This window comes from Petromyzon marinus, unplaced genomic scaffold, assembly GCF_048934315.1.
Source record: "Petromyzon marinus isolate PM22_M1 ecotype Great Lakes invasive population unplaced genomic scaffold, UKy_Petmar_22M1.pri1.0 PM_G_Scaffold_9, whole genome shotgun sequence".
Lineage (NCBI taxonomy): Eukaryota > Metazoa > Chordata > Hyperoartia > Petromyzontiformes > Petromyzontidae > Petromyzon > Petromyzon marinus.
This window is the reverse complement of record NW_027423046.1, coordinates 711,783-735,180: the sequence shown is the minus strand read 5'-3', so window position 1 is coordinate 735,180 and position 23,398 is coordinate 711,783. Positions and strand designations below refer to the sequence as shown.

The 23,398-nt window shown below is 53.4% G+C and overlaps 2 protein-coding genes across 2 annotated transcripts in view; both read left to right on the top strand.

Moving 5' to 3' along the window:
* Nucleotides 1–12,298, top strand: part of LOC142921822 (uncharacterized) — a 65,922-nt gene extending 53,624 nt beyond the window's left edge. The window contains exon 3 of the mRNA XM_076063159.1: nt 12,275–12,298. Coding sequence (XP_075919274.1) covers nt 12,275–12,298 — 24 coding nt within the window. The remainder of the gene's footprint in view (nt 1–12,274) is intronic.
* An 826-nt stretch (nt 12,299–13,124) lies between these two features.
* Nucleotides 13,125–23,325, top strand: LOC142921773 (uncharacterized). The gene is made up of 3 exons (XM_076063092.1): nt 13,125–14,744; nt 17,116–17,307; nt 21,546–23,325. Exons 1-3 carry the CDS (start codon nt 13,317–13,319, stop codon nt 22,386–22,388), a joined length of 2,463 nt encoding a protein of 820 aa, XP_075919207.1. The 5' UTR covers nt 13,125–13,316; the 3' UTR covers nt 22,389–23,325.
* The last annotated feature ends 73 nt before the right edge of the window (nt 23,326–23,398 follow it).

Genomic DNA, 23,398 nt, shown 5'->3' with positions numbered 1-23,398 from the left:
ATCCAGTCATCTGAAATGAACGTTATTGTAACATGCATTCGGAATTCCTTTGGTCGCCAAAATGAGCCTCCGCACCTTGGCATGGATAGCGAGTCCTGCACTCACGTCAGAAGCAATAACGTCCAGCTATTTTATTTCAGCATGGCAGATTTTAAGCCACGTTGACTTGGGATAAACCTCCCCACGTACTTGGTCCGATTGAAACTGTAAAAATAAAATTGTACCCTTAGGGGTTAGCCTGAATTGAACCCATGAGATCGGATCCAAGCGTAATACATCAAAGCAGCACTCCCATCTCACTGGGTTTGTACGAAATATCTGTGCTATACACCATACTACTTTACAGTCATATACTACTATACTTTAGCTGGAATGTAGCATGTTTATGGTAGAGTGGATTATTTGTAAATTTTGATTGAAAATCCGAAGTGTCTTCAGTTATAAGACTCCGTCATTCTTCAAGCTGCATACCAATGTTGAACAAACATTTACATTGCTAAAGGACATTTGCAGATGATACATTATTAATGTTTGAGACAGAGGGACATGCCAATGCACGTGAATGTTTTTCAATAAAACATATCAAAACTATACAGTTGCAATGATATTAAAATTAAATCCAAGCAACATTACCATTTTCCCTGCTCCTTGAGTTTGTGCTCAATACTTTAACGTGTACAGGGCCATGGCGGTGTGGGGGCCGACGTCCACCCCACCGCCCTCGCTGGGCAGGTGGGGCGCGACGTCCGCCCCTTCCGCCGCCTCCTCCACCGCGTCGGTCGGCTCCCGCCGGGACCCCGCCAACCGAGCGATCGGGCCCCCCGCGCTAGCGCCCTCTCCGAGGGACAGACTCGTGCTGCTGGCTCACGGCCGCACGGAGTAAACCCACGCACCCCCGCGCGCACCGCGGCTATCGCTAATGCAGCGGACAGCGGCACGCTAGCACCTACACCGGCGAGTGATTACCTCCACGAGCATCCGCACGCACCGCAGCCGTCGTTAACACGGGGCCTGAACGGTCTCGCACCTGCGGGCGATTATCTCAACGCGTGTCCGTGCACGCCGCGCGCCCACTACGGCTGACGCTGACGCAGCACGCGGCGGCCCACCCGTGTCCACGCCGACGGGCGATGATCTCAACGCGCGAGCTCCGGCCGCGGTTCCGCCCTCGCTCTCGCCGCGCATCCGCCCACGGAGCCACTCCGCACGGGAATCACACGCGCACCACACCGATGCTCTCTGCTAACTTTTATTCGTGGCGCAAATTCCCGCACCGCCCGAAGGGAATATTCTACGAGCCGACCCTAGGCCTACCGCTACCCAAGTCCGCAAATGCTCGCACGCCCCATCACGTACCTCGCGGCCGTGCTCACGGCGTCGCGCGGACGCCGTGAGAGTCGGAGGGACGAAGACGAAAGGGAACTTTGCCTATCGCCGCCTCGTAGCGGCGCTCGCCGGCGTCACACGGATTCCGCGATCGGCTTGAGACGGCGGGGAGCGTCGCGTGCGACTCGTCGCCGCCGACCCGGCGAACCTTCGCGCGCCCAAACAATTTGAAGCCAACTCAGGGGCGCCGCAATGTGACTTGCTCTGCGAGGGTCGGCCATTCTCCTGGCACCGGGAAACCGCGGGACTTCATCCCAGAGACCCTTCGGATGAAAACCCGTCGTGACGGGCAATCCCCCGCCAGGACGCTACATGTGCGCGCTGCAGGTGCGTGCTCGGTGTGGGGGGCCACGGGGGAGTCGAGGCGGCGGCAGAGTTGCTCCGAGACCGTGGCACCACAACGGATCGGGAATTGTGTTGAAATCCGGCTCACGCAAAAGCACAAAAGGGGCGACCCAACGGGACCCGAAATCAAATCGATTCGCCGAGTCGACAAATGTGCACATTGCCCCGGGGATGGCAACTGACAGTCGAGTACGGAAAATCGTGATGTGAACAGATTCTGTTTATGTGCGACACAACTTCACGCCACATGGTCCCACGGGGAAAGACGGTGGCATAAGTAAATACAAAAACGAACCAGTAAACCATTGGTGATTGAATTTAGATTTAAAGCTTTCGTGACTGCAGGGATTCATATTCTTGGTTCTTTCGGTAAAGTCACGTATAAGGAAAACAATAAAATAATAAAAATATAAAACAATAAAATTCTCACAACGTTTCGACTGCAACACAAGCAATCATCATCAGGTGTGAAAACCACAGCAAGAAAATTTGAAAAAAAAAGTTGGTAATGGATCAAAGCTATGAAGGTGATGATCCAGGAAAATTATATTATGATGCTGTGGGAAAAGGTAATAAGTTACTCTAAAGTGCCTGGCCATGGAAACGTTGGTAATGATTAGGAAAAAGTCTTAAATATGTTGACGTGTAAATCAGCAAATCAAATTAAATCCACAGAGGAGGGAAAGAAGGATCCCAAACATGCGACACTCAGAACCAAAAGTGGCAGAGACTCGGCCGAGAGAGTGGAGAGAGAGAGAGGAAGAGACTTTTCAGGACTTTATTTCCACTAAAAAATTTACAAAAAAACATTACAGGAAAAAAACACCTAAATGGAAAATCAATAAAACATCAAACTCTTAACAGCGGTATGTGCATGAAATACAAATGGCAGCGGGATAGAAGCTGTGGAAACGAGGCATGCACGGACATCTCCGTGTGCAGCAAAGTTGTTCAAGGGTTTTTGAATTTTATAAAGAATCAAATGTTTTGACATCAGAATGCGATGTGAACAATATATATTTTTCTCCCGTACAAAACGAAATGTCAAACACCTGAATTCGTTTTTTCTTCAAGGATTCTGTTGTCGTAGTTACGTATGCAGTCTGCAAGTTTTTTTAATGTGGGCACGTGCAAATATTGTCTGGGTACATGAAAATATTTCTTTGAAAATGTGTCCTAGACAATATATTTGTAAGTTAATAAAAGTAGAATTGAAACATTAGCACAATGTAGATTTGTATATTGTAGGGTAGAAATATATTTATCATAGCGATGATCTAACATTGGTTTAATACAATTTATATTTTTACTTAGAATACTTTAGCCATGCAATAGACTAAATATAATGCTTGTGTTTTAAAAGAAAAAAATATATTTACTAGGATTAAAGTTGCGCGAAAGATTTTCTAAAATCTGAGGCTTGGAGAATTGCATGCTGGGAATTAAATTGAGACAGAAAGGGGTTAATGCATGGCTTGCAGAGCAGTCGCACGTTACAGAGATCATTGACAAAACAGAATGCGATGTGAACAATATATATTTTTCTCCGCTACATTTTCAAAACGAAATGGCGTCGACATGTCAAACACCTGAATTAGTTTTTTTCTTCAAGGATTCTGTTGTCGGTTTTCATTAAAGTGCAATGACAGGGTGACACCTGCTGACATCACAGGGTGACACCTGCTGACATCACAGGGTGACACCTGCTGACATGACAGGGTAACACCTGCTGACATGACAGGGTGACACCTGCTGACATGACAAGGTGACATCTGCTGACATCACAAGGTGACACCTGCTGACATGACAGGGTGACACCTGCTGACATGACAGGGTGACACCTGCTGACATGACAGGGTGACACCCGCTGGCCTGGCAAGGGCTTCACGGGTACGGCCACGGAGGTAACAACCAATCAGGGAAGGAGGCGCATCTGGGGCAAAGGCAACAGGTGGGGCTAGCCGAGTTACTCCGGTAACCTTTGCGAAAGGTTCCACGAGAGGGCGTGGCCGGAGGCGGGGCCTAGCCACGCCTCTGGCCACATTCTCAGAGGATTTGCCTTGCTGAGGATGTTGTAGGCGAGCTGACATGCCACCTCCCGTGCTCCCTCCTCGCTGGAGCTCAGAAATTCGGGGAAGATGTCGGCGCCTTCTTCCACCCCGGGAATCGACACCTTATAGAGGAGGCCCACAGGTATCCCGGGCTCCGAGTGAGCGTGCAGCTCGAAGATTGGGTAGCTGATGCCGGCGGTCCGGCACAGCATCCGCAGCCGCACCTCCCACGACAGCATGGCCGCCTCCGGCAGCGCCTCGAGAGCTACGGGCATGGGCCGCAGGTGGAGAGGTACCCACCACAGCCACGTGCGTGCCCCCCAGCCCTCAAACAGGCTGTGTGCGGCTTTGCCGGTGCCCGTGCACTCCGGCTGCAGCAGGTCTGGCACGGCCGCCTCCATCTCCACCGCCGCGGCCGCAGCCACCCGTTCCGGGATGGCCCAGTCCACCTTGATGGTCCGGCCCCATAGCTGCAAGGTGATTCGAAGGAGCTTCTTCCGGGCCATGGCGGCCGCGCGATGGCTCCCGTACTCGACGAACGCGTAGCCTCGGTTGAGGGTTTTGTCCCAGCAACAGAAGCTCATCTTGACGTCCACCACGCCCTCCGTGGCACCGCTCATCGCCATCATCACCTCCGCTCGCTTCTTGTCCTTTGGCAGCCCCCCAATGAAGAGGCAGCGATTGTCCACGCTGATGCAGACTGCAATGCGGCGTCCGGGACGGATCTCTACCTTGTCGAGTTTCTTGACGGGATCCGTGGCTTGGGCGAGCGTCGTGTAGGTAGCGAACGCGTAGCCGCGGTTCTCTCCGCTATAATCCATCATGAGGTGGAGCTGGTAGAGCTTCCCCACCGTCTCCAGCACGGGCACCAGCTCATCCTCGTAGAGGTCGCGCGGGATCCTCCCCAGAAACACCTCGCAGCCACGGGCGGGAGGGGGCCCCCGCCAGTCGGGCGGCGGTCCGAACCTCCTCTGTCCGTTCTCCCGAACGATGTTGTACCCCGTGCGCAACATGAGGTCCAGCAGGACCTTCTTCATGCAGGCCATGCCGAGCACCGGTGGTTTGGCTGCTACGGTGGTGCTGGGGCAGCGCCTTGGGGCCCGGTGGAGCCCTTGACGCTCTGCGCGGTCGCCTCGTGCCGACAAAGCCACGGGGGGAATCAACCCCTGAAGAGCCAAATCCCCGGCAGGAACTCGCTCGGGCCCGAACCTACAGGGGATAGGAAGAGAGGGAGAGAGTGGAGACAGAGATGGATGGAGAGAGAGAGAGAGAGACGCGTTTAAGCAGAGCCACCTATATAGACTCATGATAAAGGTGTTTGGGTTAGATCGCGTTATTTATAAATGTGTCGTAACCCTCCACCACCCGACACGGCCAATCAGCAAAAAAAAGTGTCACGTTGACAAAAGACAAATAATTCACAATAAAACCATCTTTTTGGTTTAGATATGTGGATGACACTTTGGTTGTCTGGCCACATGGTAAAGATACGCTTAATGATTTTCTAAGTCATCTCAATGCACAAAACCCGGCCATCCAGTTCACCATGGAAATGGAGGTGAATAACACACTCCCATTCCTAGATATTTTGCTTGGACATGGCCTAAACGGTAAAATAACACACAGCGTTTACAGAAAGCAAACGCACACTGATGCCTATCTGAATGCAGATTCGCATCATTATCCAGCTCAGAAATCCTCTCTTATCAAGACGCTCATACATCGGGCTAAAACAGTGTCAGATGGTGAAGTCTAGTGAGAGAGATCAAACACGTTAAAGACGCACTACGACAGAATGGCTACAATAATGTTCAAATCAACAGAGCACTGAATGCCAAATCACGGTCGCAAAGCAATACTGCTGAAAGCGATCAGATTGTTAAAACAATAATAATTCCATATATCTCAGGAGTAACTGACAAATTAGCTCGTGTTTTGCAAAAGCAAAACATTACAGTAAGATTTGGTACAGTACACAAAATTCAAAAACTAGTATCTTGCACTAAAGACGCATTACCTAAATTATCAACATAAGGTGTATATCGGATTGATTGTTTATGTGGCAGATGCTATATTAGACAGACGGGACGTAACATCAGCGTAAGACTAAAAGAACATCAAATAAATATTAAATTATCTCAAAAACAACTGTCGGCAGTGGCAGAACATGCTTGTCAACAAGGACACTCAATTGATTTTGATAACGTTGAAGTGTTGTGTAAAACTAATTATTACTGGCAAAGACTAATTAGAGAATCCATTGAAATTGAGAGGAATAAAAATAACTTTAATCGCTCTGACAGCTACAGGCTTAGTGCGGCCTGGAAGCGTATTATTAAATAATACATATTACAATTCCTTATAGGGGAAACACATACTAATTAACGGATTACTAACATAGCATATAATCACTAACTCATATTACAACTAATTACTAATCTACAACTCATTACTAATCATAACCATTGACTGATTACTAATCGATTACATAATTACAATACCCCCCTCCGCCTCTAATCACTGCACCTGATATGAGTTAAATGATGACGTCACCCTGCTGCCCTATATAAAACCGGGAGCAAGCGAGGGCTTTACCATTCTGGCGAATTGCCCGATGATGCTGGATGTATTTACGAGCGAAAAGTCACAGTACTACTCACACTGTAAATGTTGTGGATTCACTCTTCAACACACCGGTGGGTTTAAGTAGTGAACTATTTGTCTTTTGTCAACGTGACACTTTTTTTGCTGATTGGCCGTGTCGGGTGGTGGAGGGTTACGACACATTTATAAATAACGCGATCTAACCCAAAAACCTTTATTATGAATAATATTGGTCGCGAAAGCCTACGTGTTAAACTTTATAAACTCGAAAAATCCAATGAACTTAAAGAGAAACCCAAGAAACTGTGTCCTAACTTTTGGACTGCCTTGTATAATAATCATTACCCCTCACCCCCTGTACATCCCCCCCACCCTCCGCAGCACCCCTCCTCACTCATCCACTCACTCACCGAGTCGCTCACACATTCACCCAACCATTTACTCACCCACTCACTCAGCCACTCCCCAATCACTCACCTGCTGGCTCACCCACTCACTTGCTCACTTACTCGCCCACTCACTCAGCCACTCACCCACCCACACACTCACCCAACCACTCATACACTCACTCGTCCAGTCGCTCACATACTCATCTACACACACACCCACTCACTCACCCAGTCGCACACCCAGTTGCTCACTCACTCACACAGTCACCCACCCACTCATCCACCTACACACTCACCTAGTCGCTCACCCAGTCGCTCACACACTCACCTCACACACTCACTCACTCACCCACACACTCACTCACCCAGTCGCTCACACACTCACCACCCACTCACCCACCCACTCACCCAGTCGCCCACACACTCACCTCACACACTCACTCACTCACCCAGTTGCTCACCCAGTTGCTCATTCACTCACACAGTCACCCACCCACTGATCCAGCCACACACTCACCTAGTCGCTCACCCAGTCGCTCACACATTCACCTCACACACTCACTCACTCACCCACTCACCTACACACTCACCCAGTCGCCCACACACTCACCTCACACACTCACTCACCCACTCATTCACTCACTCACCCACCCACACACTCACTCACCCAGTCGCTCACACACTCACCACCCACTCACCCACCCACTCACCCGCTCGCTCACCCAGCCACTCACCCACTCACTCACCTGCTCGCTCACCCAGCCACTCACCCAGCCACACACAACAATCGCCACTAATTGGCGGTGACGTCACCACGACGCTTGTGCCAGGGTCACGTGGTTAGCGGTAATCAATTGAAGGTGGAGGGGTTAATTAATTGAAGGTGGAGAGGGGCTTAATTCATTAATTACTGCTAACCACGTGAGCCTGGCACATGCGTCGTGGTGACGTCACCGCCAATTAGTGGCGATTGTTGTGAGTGGCTGGGTGTGTGGGTGAGCGTGTAAGTGGGCCACTGGGTGATTGGGCGACTGGGTGAGTGGGTGGGTGAGTGGGTGGTGAGTGTCTGGATGAGTGTCTGGGTGAGTGGGTGGGCGACTGGGTGAGTGGGTGGATGTGTGAGTGTCTGGGTGAATGGGTGGGTGAGTGGATGTGTGAGTGGGTGGTGTCTGGGTGAGTGGGTGGGTGAGTGGGTGGGCGACTGGGTGAGTGGGTGGATGTGTGAGTGTCTGGGTGAGTGGGTGGGTGAGTGGGTAACCCCTCCACCTTCAATTAAGTAAATGAAGGTGGAGGGGTTACCAGCCCCTCCACCTTCAATTAATTAGCCGCTATGGTGGTCGCAAATGCCCTGAGAGAAGAGGCCGATTGGAATTGGCCCTCCACCCCACAGCACTGTCCACGACAACGTTGTCCGTCCGGCACCGCGGGGAGGTAGGGAGTTGTTTTTGTCAACAACAACAACAATCGCCATTCGCCACTAAGTGGCGGTGACGTCACCACGACGCTTGTGCCAGGCTAGGTGCACCTTGAGGCCACGTGAAGTGTCGAACGCCCGCTGGCAGGAGGTCACGGGGCAGGCCCAGTAGGTGTCACGGGTCGACTGACTGAGATGACTGAGATGACTGGCTGATGCACCACCTGTGCCCCCTACTGCGCCAAAGTCACCCACTCACCCAGACACTCACACCCACCCACACCCACTCACTCACCCAGACACTCACACACACACTCACACACTCACCCAGTCGCCCACACACTCACTCACACACCCAGTTGCTCACCCAGTTGCTCACTCACTCACACAGTCACACATACACCCACTCACCCAGTCGCTCACACACTCACCCACACACTACCCACTCACCCAGTCGCTCACTCACTCACTCACCCACACACTCACCCAGACACTCATACACTCACTCGTCCAGTCGCTCACATACTCATCTACACACTCACCCACCCACACACTCACCCAGTCGCTCACTCACACACCCATTCGCTCACACACACACCCACTCACTCTCCCATTTACACACACACTCACACATCCACTCACTCACACAGTTGCTCACTCACTCACACAGTCACCCACCCACTCATCCACCCACTCACTCACCTAGTCGCTCACCCAGTCGCTCACACACTCACCTCACACACTCACTCACTCACCCACCCACACACTCACTCACCCAGTCGCTCACACACTCACCCACACACTCACCACCCACTCACCCACCCACTCACCCAGTCGCCCACACGCTCACCCACCCACTCTCTCAGCCACTCACCCACTCACTCACCTGCTCGCTCACCCAGCCACTCACAACAACCGCCACTAATTGGTGGTGACGTCACCACGACGCTTGTGCTAGGGTCACGTGGTTAGCGGTAATTAATTGAAGGTGGAGATGGTTTAATTAATTAATGCTAACCACGTGAGCCTGGCACAAGCGTCGTGGTGACGTCACCGCCAATTAGTGGCGGTTGTTGTGAGTGGCTGGGTGAGTGGGCGGGTGGGTGAGTGGGTGAGTGGGTGGTGAGTGTCTGGGTGAGTGGGTGGGTCAGTGGGTGGGCGACTGGGTGAGTGTGTGTGTGTGGGCGGGTGGTTGGGTGGGTGAGTGGGCGACTGTGTGAGTGGGTGGGTGAGTGAGTGGGTGGTGAGTGTCTGGGTGAGTGGGTGGGCGACTGGGTGAGTGGGTGGATGTGTGAGTGTCTGGGTGAGTGTGTGGGTGAGTGTGTGGGTGAGTGGGTGGGTGAGTGGGTAACCCCTCCACCTTCAATTAATTAGCCGCTATGGTGGTCGCAAATGCCCTGAGAGTAGAGGCCGATTGGAATTGGCCCTCCACCCCACAGCACTGTCCACGACAACGTTGCCCGTCCAGCACCACGTGGAGGTAGGGAGTTGTTTTTGCCAACAACAACAACCACCATTCGCCACTAAGTGGCGGTGACGTCACCATGACGCTTGTGCCAGGCTAGGTGCACCTTGAGGCCACGTGAAGTGTCGAACGCCCACTGGCAGGAGGTCACGGGGCAGACCTAGGTGCATCGGGTCTACTGACTGAGATGACTGGCTGATGCACCACATGTGCCCCCTACTATGGCAACTTGTTGTGCTTTAGCCACCTGGCGCTCCGCTCGTTGTTCTGAGCGTCGCTCCTCCGCCCTCCGTTGTTGTTGGAGGGCGACTATCTCCAAGTGCCCAGTAACGTCCTTCACGAGCCTCCTCCACAGAGGCCGATCTTGACACCGCTGGTACGAGTCAACGTCAAGTCCACTCAGCTCCACGTCCTCCTGTACCACATCACTCCATCTCCTCTCTAGCCCTTGCCGCGCCCGTTTAGCCCCCTCGATCCGGCCGGACAAAATCTGTTTCGGCATGCGGTGGCTGGGCATGCGGGCTACATGACCAAGCCAACGCAGCCTTGCCTGCCGGAGGAGCTCACCGTTGGGACCGTGCCCAGATCTTTCAAGGATTTGTGAGCTCCTCACACAATCCAGCCTGGTTAAACCCAGGATGGATTGTAGGCGGGCCAGCCTAAATGTTTCTAACCGGCGAAGATGTTCCATTAGGGGGTCCACGTTTCGCAAGCGTAGAGAAGGGAGGGAATGACCGTGGCCGAGATCTGAAGCTTAGTGCCGAGCGACAGATCAGGTAGCTTCCACACAGCGTTACGCAACCGATGAAAAGATATTGGCGCTCGACTGATTCGGAGTGAGACCTCTGCTGTTAAACTGGAGCCGCTCATAAGCACACTGCCCAGGTATGGGAAACTCTCCACTCTCTCCACAAATGCCCCATCACCGATTGGGAGTTGTGGGGGTGGAGTGTCCGATGGTACAAAATACCCAGGCAGGTGCTTAGTTTTGGTGAGGCTGATGGTAAGGCCCCATCTCGTAGTGGCACGCTCCAGTCTCAGCAGCAGCGTCTCCAACTCCTCCACTGCATGAGCAGAGTCACACACACACAGACACACAGACAGACACACAGACAGACACACACACAGACACACACACAGACACACACAGACACACAGACACACCCACACACAGACACACACACAGACACACACAGACACACACACCCACACAGACACACACTCACACACACACAGACACACACACATCCACACAGACACACACACCCACACACACACCCACACACACACAGACACACCCACACCCACAGACACACAGACACACATACACCCACACACACCCACACAGACACACACACACACACCTACACACACACCTACCCACACACCCACCCACCCACACACCCACACACACACACCCACACACACACCCACACTGACACACACACACCCACATACACATCCACACACACACACAGAGACACTTACACAGACACACACACACCTACACACAGACACACAAAAACCTACACACACACCCACACACACACCCACATCCACACAACAACAACAACCGCCATTCACCACTAAGTGGCGGTGACGTCACCACGACGCTTGTGCCAGGCTATGTGCACCCTGAGGCCACGTGAAGTGTCGATCCACACACACCCACAGACACCCACACACACACATACACCTACCCACACACCCACACACACACACACCCACACACACACCCACACAGACAGACACACCCACCCACACACCCACACACAGAGAAAAAGACAAAGATCCCCCATATAGCCTTAACAGACTGTAGGGGCAAGTGCTGCTAGCGAGTAGCACCTGTAAAGGCTGGAACAGTACACGAGGGGTTGGGTGTCCAGCACCACGCCCGACCACCTTTGTCTCCCCCGTGGCGATGTTTACACACCGCACCAGGTACTAATTTGAGGCTGAGTCGACCTAGGGGAGGCCCGGGACCGGTTCAGATAATCGTCACTGGTGTTGGCCGTGAGCGGGATTCGAACTTGGGTCGCCGGGTTCGTAGCGCAGCGTAGCGCTAACCACTACACCACCGCTCCCCACTTTGACACACACACACAGATAGACACACACGGACACACACAGACACGGACACACACACAGACACACACACAGACACACACACGGACACACAGACACACACACACAGACACAGACACACACACGGACACACACAGACACACACAGACACACACACAGACACACACACACACAGATAGACACACACGGACACACACAGACACGGACACACACACAGACACACACACAGACACACACACGGATACACACACATGGATACACACACACACATAGACACACACACGGACACAGACACACACACGGACACAATGTATAAACCTCCACCCACTCGTGCGAGTGATGAATATAATAGATAAGTGCCAATGATGCATTGTAAACACGCGTCCACGTCACGTGCTCTCGCAATTAACTCATTAACCCGATTGGCAATCATTGACATCCACGCGCGTGGCTTCCCAGCGTCACGTGGCCGTCAAGGCATCGGCCAATCAATTATGCAAATTAGTGTCGCAATCCCACTGATTGATGAATCAAGGCGGGCAGGCTGAAGGAGGAGTGAGCCTAGTGAATAGTGAATTGTTCACTCGGTGTGTGTGTGGAGCGGTGGCTACCGCCGGCGCTGTGGAGGGCTTGTTAATGATCGTTCACTGGACTCGACATTGGTGGTGGTGGTGATGTTGTAAGGAGTTGGGGCACAAAGTGAACCTTCACCTGGCCAGCAGGACGGTCTGTTGTCTCGAGTTTACGACGTTTGTTATTCGAGCTACAAATAGCTGAGTGGGGGGTGGGGTGTGGACGCGTGACAGACCCCCAACTCTGTGCGTTCTCTACCGTAGTCTCCAGATTCATAGACGCACTTTCTGGAGAATGTGATCATTCTTAATTTCAACAACAACAACAAACACCGCGTTAAGCAGTAGTGGTAGTAATAATGCTGTAGCTCTTGGGTTACGTTATGCATTTCGTACAATGCCGAGCCGTTAGGATGTTTTGCGATGACCATAATATTAATGACTTAAAGCTTTCGTGACTGCAGGAATCACATCTATGTTTCCTGCCTCAGCAGCTCTCCCGCTATATGATATTGTTATTATTTTTATATATATTTTTTCTATCTACGTGGCTTTACAGAAAGAACCAAAGAATATAATAATCATGTTTGTCAATCATCATCATCGTCACCAGCTGCGATAGCATTAAGTGGCATCATCAGTTGAATCATCATCATCAGCAGCATCATCATCGGCCCTCGACAGCAGCAGCATCATCACAGCCCTTGTCGCTATCTGACAGCATCATCATCACTGCCCTTGTCGCTATCTGACAGCATCATCATCACTGCCCTTGTCGCTTTCTGACAGCAGCATCATCACTGCCCTTGTCGCTATCTGACATCATCATCATCACTGCCCTTGTCGCTATCTGACAGCATCATCATCACTGCCCTTGTCGCTATCTGACAACATCATCATCACTGCCCTTGTCGCTATCTGACAGCATCATCATCATCACTGCCCTTGTCGCTATCTGACAGCATCATCATCGGCAACAGAGGCAGCAGCAGCGTCACGACCGCCATGCAGTGCAGCGCTGCCAGCGAGACTCTTCCCAACTCCAACTCCTTAGCAGGAGGAGAAGGAGGAGAGGCCGCAGCCGCGAGCACCATGTGGCCACTCGCAGGCGCTGCGTCACGTGGTGTCGGCACCGGGCTAGTCTCACAATCGCAGGGTTACCTGCACGTACCTCCAGGTGTGCCTCGGACAGGTGTGTCTGTGTATCGGCCAGGTGTAGATAAGTACCAGCCAGGTGTGTCTGTGTATCAGCCAGGTGTACCTGTGTACCAGCCAGGTGTGTCTGTGTATCAGCCAGGTGTGTCTGTTTATCAGCCAGGTGTGCCTGTGTATCAGCCAGGTGTGTCTGTGTATCGGCCAGGTGTGTCTGTGTATCGGCCAGGCATGACTGAGTGCCAGCCAGGTGTGTCTGTGTATCAGCCAGGTGTGGCTGAGTGCCAGCCAGGCTCTCAGAAGGGCTACGCTTGTTGGGGGTTCGCGACGGGCGTGCGGCCGGTGTCGACGCCGGCGTGGGCAACGGGCGAGTGGCAGGTAGGGCGGCTTATTCCACGTGCTAGCGGCGGTGATGGCAGTGGTGGTATTGATTACGGTGGCAGTGGTGGTTATGACATTGGTGGTGATGGTAGTGGTGGTATTGATGGTGGTGGTGGTGTTGGTAGTGCTGGTTGTAATATTGATGGTGGCAATGGTGGTGATGGTAGTAGTGGTATTGATGATGGTGGTGGTGGTAGTGTTGGTAGTGGTGGTTGTAATATTGATGGTGGCAATGGTGGTGGTATTGACGGTAGTGTTGGTAGTGATAGTGCTGGTTGTAATATTGATGGTGGCAATGGTGGCGATGGTAGTAGTGGTAGTGACGGTGGTGTTGGTCGTGGTAGTGCTGGTTGTAATATTGATTGTGGCATTGGTGGTGATGGTAGTAGTGGTATTGACGGTGGTGTTGGTCGTGGTAGTGCTGGTTGTAATATTGACGGTGGCGATGGTGGTGATGGTAGTAGTGGTAGTGACGGTGGTGTTGGTAGTGATAGTGCTGGTTGTAATATAGATGGTGGCAATGGTGGCGATGGTAGTAGTGGTAGTGACGGTGGTGTTGGTCGTGGTAGTGCTGGTTGTAATATTGATGGTGGCAATGGTGGTGATGGTAGTGGTGGTATTGACGGTGGTGTTGGTAGTGATAGTGCTGATTGTAATATTGATGGTGGCGATGGTGGCGATGGTGGCGATGGTAGTAGCGGTAGTGACGGCGATGGTGGTGGTGGTAGCAGTGGGGTGTTATTGTGGCACGGCGTGAAAGCCCTCGGCGCTGCTGCCGCTGCTGCCGCTGTGAGCCAGGCCGGCACCAGGCGCGCCCCGCCGGCACCCCCGGCCGGGGTGATCTGCTGCGTGGCGGCGCGCGACGCCTCGCACGGCCGTGCCATCCCACAACGCTCACAGGTAACGGAGCTCCCTCACACCCCCCCTCCCCCCCGCGATGTCGCGAACGTCAACACACATTGCACAGTAGGTCCTCATTAAGACCACACATTTATTTCACCGATCTGTAGTGCAAACGAATGAATGCATGTGTGTGTGTGTATGCATCTTCATTCGCGTGCGCCTATCTCCGACATTTCAGGAGATTAATTCCCGCCGCCTTTCCAGTCCTGCCAGGGTCGATAAAATAACGACCACTTTGTTGGGGGGGGGGGGGGGGGAGTTGAAAGGGATCGGCCCCGCCAGAGGAATATGGAATTTCCACCATCGGCTCAGGGCTGTGAAACCGGACACGAGCACCGCCGCTCACCTGAGCGGCAAATCACTTTGACCTCGACTTGACCTTCAGCAGAAACAAAATCACGTGCCTTGTGAACGCCTCTGATGCACCACAGTGCCTTGTGAATGCCTCTGATGTGCCACGTGCCTTGTGAACGCCTCTGATGCACCACAGTGCCTTGTGAATGCCTCTGATGTGCCACGTGCCTTGTGAACGCGTCTGATGCACCACAGTGCCTTGTGAACGTCTCTGATGCACCACAGTGCCTTGTGAACGCCTCTGATGCACGTGACGTGCCTTGTGAACGCTTCTGATGCACCACAGTGCCTTGTGAACGCCTCTGATGTGCCACAGTGCCTTGTGAACGCCTCTGATGCACGTGTGTGCCTTGTGAATGCCTCTGATGCACCACGGTGCCTTGTGAACGCGTCTGATGCACCACAGTGCCTTGTGAACGCCTCTGATGCACCACAGTGCCTTGTGAACGCCTCTGATGCACGTGACGTGCCTTGCCTTGTGAACGCCTCTGACGCACCACAGTGCCTTGTGAACGCCTCTGATGGACCACGGTGCCTTGTGAACGCCTCTGATGCACCACAGTGCCTTGTGAACGTCTCTGATGCACCACAGTGCCTTGTGAACGCCTCTGATGCACCACGGTGCCTTGTGAACGCCTCTGATGCGTCACGTGCCTTGTGAACGCCTCTGATGTACCACAGTGCCTTGTGAACGCCTCTGATGCACCACAGTGCCTTGTGAACGCCTCTGATGCACCACAGTGCCTTGTAAACTCCTCTGATGCACCACAGAGCCTTGTGAACGCCTCTGATGCACCACGGTGCCTTGTGAACGTCTCTGATGCACCACGGTGCCTTGTGAACGCCTCTGATGCACCACAGTGCCTTGTGAACGTCTCTGATGCGCCACAGTGCCTTGTGAACGCCTCTGATGAACCACGGTGCCTTGAGAACGTCTCTGATGCACCACGGTGCCTTGTGAACGTCTCTGATGTACCACAGTGCCTTGCGAACGCCTCTGATGCACGTGACGTGCCTTGTGAACGCCTCTGATGCACGTGACGTGCCTTATGAACGCCTCTGATGCACCACAGTGCCTTGTGAACGTCTCTGATGCACCACAGTGCCTTGTGAACGTCTCTGATGTACCACGGTGCCTTGCGAACGCCTCTGATGCACGTGACGTGCCTTGTGAACGCCTCTGATGCACGTGACATGCCTTATGAACGCCTCTGATGCACCACAGTGCCTTGTGAACGTCTCTGATGCACCACAGTGCCTTGTGAACGTCTCTGATGCACGTGACGTGCCTTGTGAACGCCTCTGATGCACGTGACGTACCTTGTGAACGCCTCTGATGCACGTGACGTGCCTTGTGAACGCCTCTGATGCACCACAGTGCCTTGTGACCGCCTCTGATGCACCACAGTGCCTTGTGAACGCCTCTGATGCACCACAGTGCCTTGTGAACGCCTCTGATGCACCACAGTGCCTTGTGAACGCCTCTGATGCACCACGGTGCCTTGTGAACGTCTCTGATGCACCACGGTGCCTTGTGAACGTCTCTGATGCACCACGGTGCCTTGTGAACGCCTCTGATGCACGTGACGTGCCTTGTGAACGCCTCTAATGCACGTGACGTGCCTTGTGAACGTCTCTGATGCACCACAGTGCCTTGTGAACGTCTCTGATGCACCACAGTGTCTTTTGAACGTCTCTGATGCACGTGACGTGCCTTGTGAACGCCTCTGATGCACGTGATGTGCCTTGTGAACGTCTCTGATGCACCACAGTGCCTTGTGAACGTCTCTGATGCACCACAGTGCCTTGTGAACGCCTCTGATGCACGTGACATGCCTTGTGAACGTCTCTGATGCACCACAGTGCCTTGTGAACGCCTCTGATGCACGTGACGTGCCTTGTGAACGCCTCTGATGCACCACAGTGCCTTGTGACCGCCTCTGATGCACCACAGTGCCTTATGAAAGCCTCTAATGCACCACAGTGCCTTGTGAACGTCTCTGATGCACCATAGAGCCCCGTCGCCCCCTGCCCCACGGAGCGGCTGCACGCCGGCTCCCGGGGGTCACGTGACCTGTGGGGCTCCGTGATCCCTCTGGGACCCGTGGCCTCCGCGGACCCGGCGAGACTCCGGCAGTGGCCTTCGGGACCCGCGGGGCCTTCGGAGCCGGGCCGACCCCCGGGGCACCCCTGGCCTGGCCAGCCGGTGAGGGGCGGTGTTGACTGTGTTGTCTTCACTGTGTTGTGTTCACTGTGTTGTGTTCGATGTGTTGTGTTCGCTGTGTTGGCTGTGTTCGCTGTGTTGTGTTGGCTGTGTTGTGTTCGCTGTGATGTGTTCGCTGTGTTGTGTTGGGTGTGTTGTGTTGGCTGTGCTGTGTTGGCTGTGTTGTGTGTGTTTGTTGTGTTCGCTGTGCTGTGTTCGCTGTGCTGTGTTCACTGTGTTGTGTTGGCTGTGTTGTGTTCACTGTGTTGTGTTCGCTGTGTTGTGTTCGCTGTGTTGTGTTGGCTGTGTTGTGTTTGCTGTGCTGTGTTCACTGTTTTGTGTTGGCTGTGTTGTGTTGGCTGTGCTGTGTTCGCTGTGTTGTGTTCGCTGTGCTGTGTTCGCTGTGTTGTGTTGGCTGTGTTGTGTTCGCTGTGTTGTGTTCACTGTGTTGTGTTGGCTGTGTTGTGTTTGTTGTGTTGGCTGTGTTGTGTTTGTTGTGTTCGCTGTGTTGTGTTGGCTGTGCTGTGTTGGCTGTGTTGTGTTGGCTGTGTTGTGTTTGTTGTGTTCGCTGTGTTGTCTTCGCTGTGCTGTGTTCACTGTGTTGTGTTGGCTGTGTTGTGTTCACTGTGTTGTGTTGACTGTGTTGTGTTCGCTGTGTTGTGTTCGCTGTGTTGTGTTCGCTGTGTTGTGTTCGCTGTGTTGTGTTGGCTGTGTTGTGTTTGCTGTGTTCACTGTGTTGTGTTCGCTGTGTTGTGTTGGCTGTGTTGTGTTGGCTGTGCTGTGTTCGCTGTGTTGTGTTCGCTGTGTTGTGTTGGCTGTGTTGTGTTCACTGTGTTCGCTGTGTTGTGTTCACTGTGTTGTGTTGGCTGTGTTGTGTTCACTGTGTTGGCTGTGCTGCGTTCACTGTGTTGTGTTGGCTGTGTTGTGTTCGCTGTGCTGTGTTCGCTGTGTTGTGTTCACTGTGTTGTGTTCGCTGTGCTGTGTTCGCTGTGTTGTGTTCACTGTGTTGTGTTGGCTGTGTTGTGTTGGCTGTGTTGTGTTCGCTGTGCTGTGTTCGCTGTGTTGTGTTCACTGTGCTGTGTTGGCTGTGTTGTGTTCGCTGTGTTGTGTTGGCTGTGTTTGCTGTGTTGTGCTGTTTTGGCTGTGTTGTGTTCGCTGTATTCGCTGTGCTGTGTTGGCTGTGTTGTGTTCACTGTGTTGGCTGTGTTGTGCTGTGTTGGCTGTGTTGTGTTCGCTGTGTTCGCTGTGTTTGCTGTGTTGGCTGTGCTGTGTTCGCTGTGTTGTGTTCGCTGTGCTGTGTTCGCTGTGTTCGCTGTGTTGTGTTCGCTGTGTTCGCTGTGCTGTGTTGGCTGTGCTGTGTTGGCTGTGTTGTGTTCACTGTGTTGTGTTAGCTGTGTTGTGTTGGCTGTGTTGTGTTCGCTGTGTTGTGTTGGCTGTGTTCGCTGTGTTGTGCTGTTTTGGCTGTGTTGTGTTCGCTGTATTCGCTGTGCTGTGTTGGCTGTGTTGTGTTCGCTGTGTTGGCTGTGTTGTGCTGTGTTGGCTGTGTTGTGTTCGCTGTATTCGCTGTGCTGTGTTGGCTGTGTTGTGTTCGCTGTGTTGGCTGTGTTGTGCTGTGTTGGCTGTGTTGTGTTCGCTGTGTTCGCTGTGTTTGCTGTGTTGGCTGTGCTGTGTTCGCTGTGTTGTGTTCGCTGTGTTGGCTGTGTTGGCTGTGCTGTGTTGGCTGTGTTGTGTTGTGTTGGCTGTGTTGTGTTCGCCGTGCTGTGTTGGCTGTGCTGTGTTGGCTGTGCTGTGTTCGCTGTGTTGTGTTCGCTGTGTTGTGTTCGCTGTGTTGTTTTGGCTGTGTTGTGTTCACTGTGTTCGCTGTGTTGTGTTCACTGTGTTGTGTTGGCTGTGTTGTGTTCGCTGTGCTGTGTTCGCTGTGTTGTGTTCACTGTGTTGTGTTCGCTGTGCTGTGTTCGCTGTGTTGTGTTCACTGTGTTGTGTTGGCTGTGTTGTGTTGGCTGTGTTGTGTTCGCTGTGCTGTGTTCGCTGTGTTGTGTTCACTGTGCTGTGTTGGCTGTGTTGTGTTCGCTGTGCTGTGTTCGCTGGGTTGTGTTCACTGTGTTGTGTTGGCTGTGTTGTGTTGGCTGTGTTGTGTTCGCTGTGTTGTGTTGGCTGTGTTCGCTGTGTTCGCTGTGTTTGCTGTGTTGGCTGTGCTGTGTTCGCTGTGTTGTGTTCGCTGTGTTCGCTGTGTTGGCTGTGTTGGCTGTGCTGTGTTGGCTGTGTTGTGTTGTGTTGGCTGTGTTGTGTTCGCCGTGCTGTGTTGGCTGTGCTGTGTTGGCTGTGCTGTGTTCGCTGTGTTGTGTTCGCTGTGTTGTGTTCGCTGTGTTGTTTTGGCTGTGTTGTGTTCACTGTGTTCGCTGTGTTGTGTTCACTGTGTTGTGTTGGCTGTGTTGTGTTCGCTGTGCTGTGTTCGCTGTGTTGTGTTCACTGTGTTGTGTTCGCTGTGCTGTGTTCGCTGTGTTGTGTTCACTGTGTTGTGTTGGCTGTGTTGTGTTGGCTGTGTTGTGTTCGCTGTGCTGTGTTCGCTGTGTTGTGTTCACTGTGCTGTGTTGGCTGTGTTGTGTTCGCTGTGCTGTGTTCGCTGGGTTGTGTTCACTGTGTTGTGTTGGCTGTGTTGTGTTGGCTGTGTTATGTTCGCCGTGCTGTGTTGGCTGTGCTGTGTTGGCTGTGCTGTGTTCGCTGTGTTGTGTTTGCTGTGTTGTGTTCGCTGTGTTGTTTTGGCTGTGTTGTGTTCACTGTGTTCGCTGTGTTGTGTTCACTGTGTTGTGTTGGCTGTGTTGTGTTCGCTGTGCTGTGTTCGCTGTGTTGTGTTCACTGTGTTGTGTTCGCTGTGCTGTGTTCGCTGTGTTGTGTTCACTGTGTTGTGTTGGCTGTGTTGTGTTGGCTGTGTTGTGTTCGCTGTGCTGTGTTCGCTGTGTTGTGTTCACTGTGCTGTGTTGGCTGTGTTGTGTTCGCTGTGCTGTGTTCGCTGGGTTGTGTTCACTGTGTTGTGTTGGCTGTGTTGTGTTGGCTGTGTTGTGTTCGCTGTGTTGTGTTGGCTGTGTTCGCTGTGTTGTGCTGTTTTGGCTGTGTTGTGTTCGCTGTATTCGCTGTGCTGTGTTGGCTGTGTTGTGTTCGCTGTGTTGGCTGTGTTGTGCTGTGTTGGCTGTGTTGTGTTCGCTGTGTTTGCTGTGTTGGCTGTGCTGTGTTCGCTGTGTTGTGTTCGCTGTGCTGTGTTCGCTGTGTTCGCTGTGTTTTGTTCGCTGTGTTTGCTGTGTTCGCTGCGCTGTGTTGGCTGTGCTGTGTTGGCTGTGTTGTGTTCACTGTGTTGTGTTAGCTGTGTTGTGTTGGCTGTGTTGTGTTCGCTGTGATGTGTTGGCTGTGTTCGCTGTGTTGTGCTGTTTTGGCTGTGTTGTGTTCGCTGTATTCGCTGTGCTGTGTTGGCTGTGTTGTGTTCACTGTGTTGGCTGTGTTGTGCTGTGTTGGCTGTGTTGTGTTCTCTGTATTCGCTGTGCTGTGTTGGCTGTGTTGTGTTCACTGTGTTGGCTGTGTTGTGCTGTGTTGGCTGTGTTGTGTTCGCTGTGTTCGCTGTGTTTGCTGTGTTGGCTGTGCTGTGTTCGCTGTGTTGTGTTCACTGTGTTCGCTGTGTTGGCTGTGTTGGCTGTGCTGTGTTGGCTGTGTTGTGTTGTGTTGGCTGTGTTGTGTTCGCCGTGCTGTGTTGGCTGTGCTGTGTTGGCTGTGCTGTGTTCGCTGTGTTGTGTTCGCTGTGTTGTGTTCACTGTGTTCGCTGTGTTTGCTGTGTTGGCTGTGTTGTGTTCGCTGTGTTGTGTTCGCCGTGCTGTGTTGGCTGTGCTGTGTTCGCTGTGTTGTGTTCGCTGTGTTGTGTTCACTGTGTTCACTGTGTTGGGTGTGTTCGCTGTGTTGTGTTTGCTGTGTTCGCTGTGCTGTGTTCACTGTGTTGGCTGTGTTGTGTTTGCTGTTTGCCACGAGGGTGACCGCGGTTTGTCAGTGACTCGCAGTCTCTGTTGCGGTCTCTGTGGTGCGGCAGTCGAAGCCCAACGGGGCAGGTCGCGTGCGGCGGGCCGAGGCGTGGGGGTGGCCGCCGCCTCTCCCCGAGTCGTCTTGGCCAGCGTGGAAGAGCAGGCCGACGAATTTACCCCCCCCCCCCCCCCCCATCGAGAGGGGTCGCTCGCTCTCGCCCTGCGCTTCTCTTTCCGCAGCGCCGAGCACCGGGCCACCGGGGGGGAGGCCCGGCGCCGCCACCCCGGTTGTTCCGCACCCCGGCACCGGAGCTCTTCTCTGCCGTGCAGCGCGGCGAGACGACTCCCAGCCAAGTCTCATCGATATCGTCCTCCTGCAGCACCACTACCACCAGCAGCAGCAGCAGCAGGTCCACTACCACCAGCAGCAGCAGCAGGTCCACCACCAGTAGCAGCAGGTCCACTACCACCACCAGCAGCAGCAGCAGGTCCACCACCACCACCAGCAGCAGCAGGTCCACTACCACCACCAGCAGCAGCAGCAGGTCCACCACCACCACCAGCAGCAGCAGCAGGTCCACTACCACCAACAGCAGCAGCAGCAGGTCCACCACCACCACCAGGTCCACCACCACCAGCAGCAGCAGCAGCAGGTCCACCAGCAGCAGCAGGTCCACCACCACCAGCAGCAGCAGGTCCACCAGCAGCAGCAGGTCCACCACCAGCAGCAGGTCCACCACCAGCAGCAGGTCCACCACCACCAGCAGCAGGTCCACCACCACCAGCAGCCACAGCAGCAGCGGATGCTGCAAACTGGGTCGTCCTGCGTGGTTCTCAAGGGGTCTCAGATTCCAGCTGGGCTCTGCAGGACTCTCACGGGTCCCTCCAGCACCTCCAGCACCTCCACCACCTCCACCGCCGTCTGCTCCACCACCTCCACCGCCGTCTGCTCCAGCACCACCACCACCGTCTGCTCCACCGCCGTCTGCTCCACCACCTCCACCACCGTCTGCTCCACCTCCTCGCGCTCCTCCCGCTGGAGCTCCTCCGCCTCCCAGAGGACAGCGGCTGCTGCCGCGTTAGCTCGGAAGAGCAAAGCGAACGTGCGCGAAAGGTTCCGGGTGAGAAGCCACGATCCCCTTAGGTTGACTCAGACTAAAATAAAACTTGGGGGGGGAGGGGAGGGGGGGTGATATGGCCCAGCGGTGGCACGTTCGAGACTCAGTTCGGATCTCGCAGGCCACCCCAGCGATTACATGAATAGAGTAGCCCATCGTGGTCCATGTGAGTGACGTTTTAAACATTGACACTGCACCTACATCAGTTGGGACCACACGTAGCAGCGACAGTCTCCTCCAGACTGGCCCCCACTTGCAGGCCGGGCGTCACGTGGTGCAGCACGAGGACAGCTGCCACTGGGAGAGCTGGCGGGTGCCCTTTCAAACGTCTGAGGTGTAAAACGTAAAGTCGCTCATCGTCGCGCGAAGAAATGGCCCAAGACGAGGACGCCGCGTAAAACAAATAATTTTTTAACTTAAAACTCGGATCCGTCCGTCCGTCCGTGTGCCCATCCTCCCACGCGTCCGTTTCTCTCCCCGTGCTTTTGAGTGACTTCGCGTTTACATTATGAGACCTCCTTTGCCAGTAACAAGATATAGTAATAGGTTTTACCCTTGTACGCCTTTTGGCGTCATCTGGTCCAACACCAATGGAGACTAGGCTCTAAGAAAAGCCGTCTCGGGTGTGGACCAATCAAATTCAAGGACAGTGCATATTATTATCAGAGTTGTCTCTTTTGTTTACATTTTGACTGCTTGTGTTGTGGTTATTGCAAACATGATGCCTTGAATAAATGTGTCAGTTTTTGTGCCAGTTAAAAGGGTAAAACCTATTACTATGACTTCGCGTTATCGTGGCCTGCCGTGCGGTTGTTGGAACGCGGCACGGGGTGACGCGAGACGGTTGAAGTCTGGTCGAACCGAGTCCTCGCCCACGGGTGGCGGAACGAGTTAAATTCACGGGAACAAAAATCCCGTGCTGGTGGCGAGAGAAGAGCGATAGGGAGGGCGACTGACCGCCAGCGAGCGACGGGA

Bases quoted from the DNA above. Each gene is read 5' to 3' on its own strand.
- LOC142921773 (XM_076063092.1), top strand. From the start codon at position 13,317: ATGCAGTGCAGCGCTGCCAGCGAGACTCTTCCCAACTCCAACTCCTTA. The intron at 14,745-17,115 runs GTAACGGAGCTC...GATGCACCATAG, and splicing joins CCATCCCACAACGCTCACAG to AGCCCCGTCGCCCCCTGCCC. The intron at 17,308-21,545 runs GTGAGGGGCGGT...CTCTTTCCGCAG, and splicing joins ACCCCTGGCCTGGCCAGCCG to CGCCGAGCACCGGGCCACCG.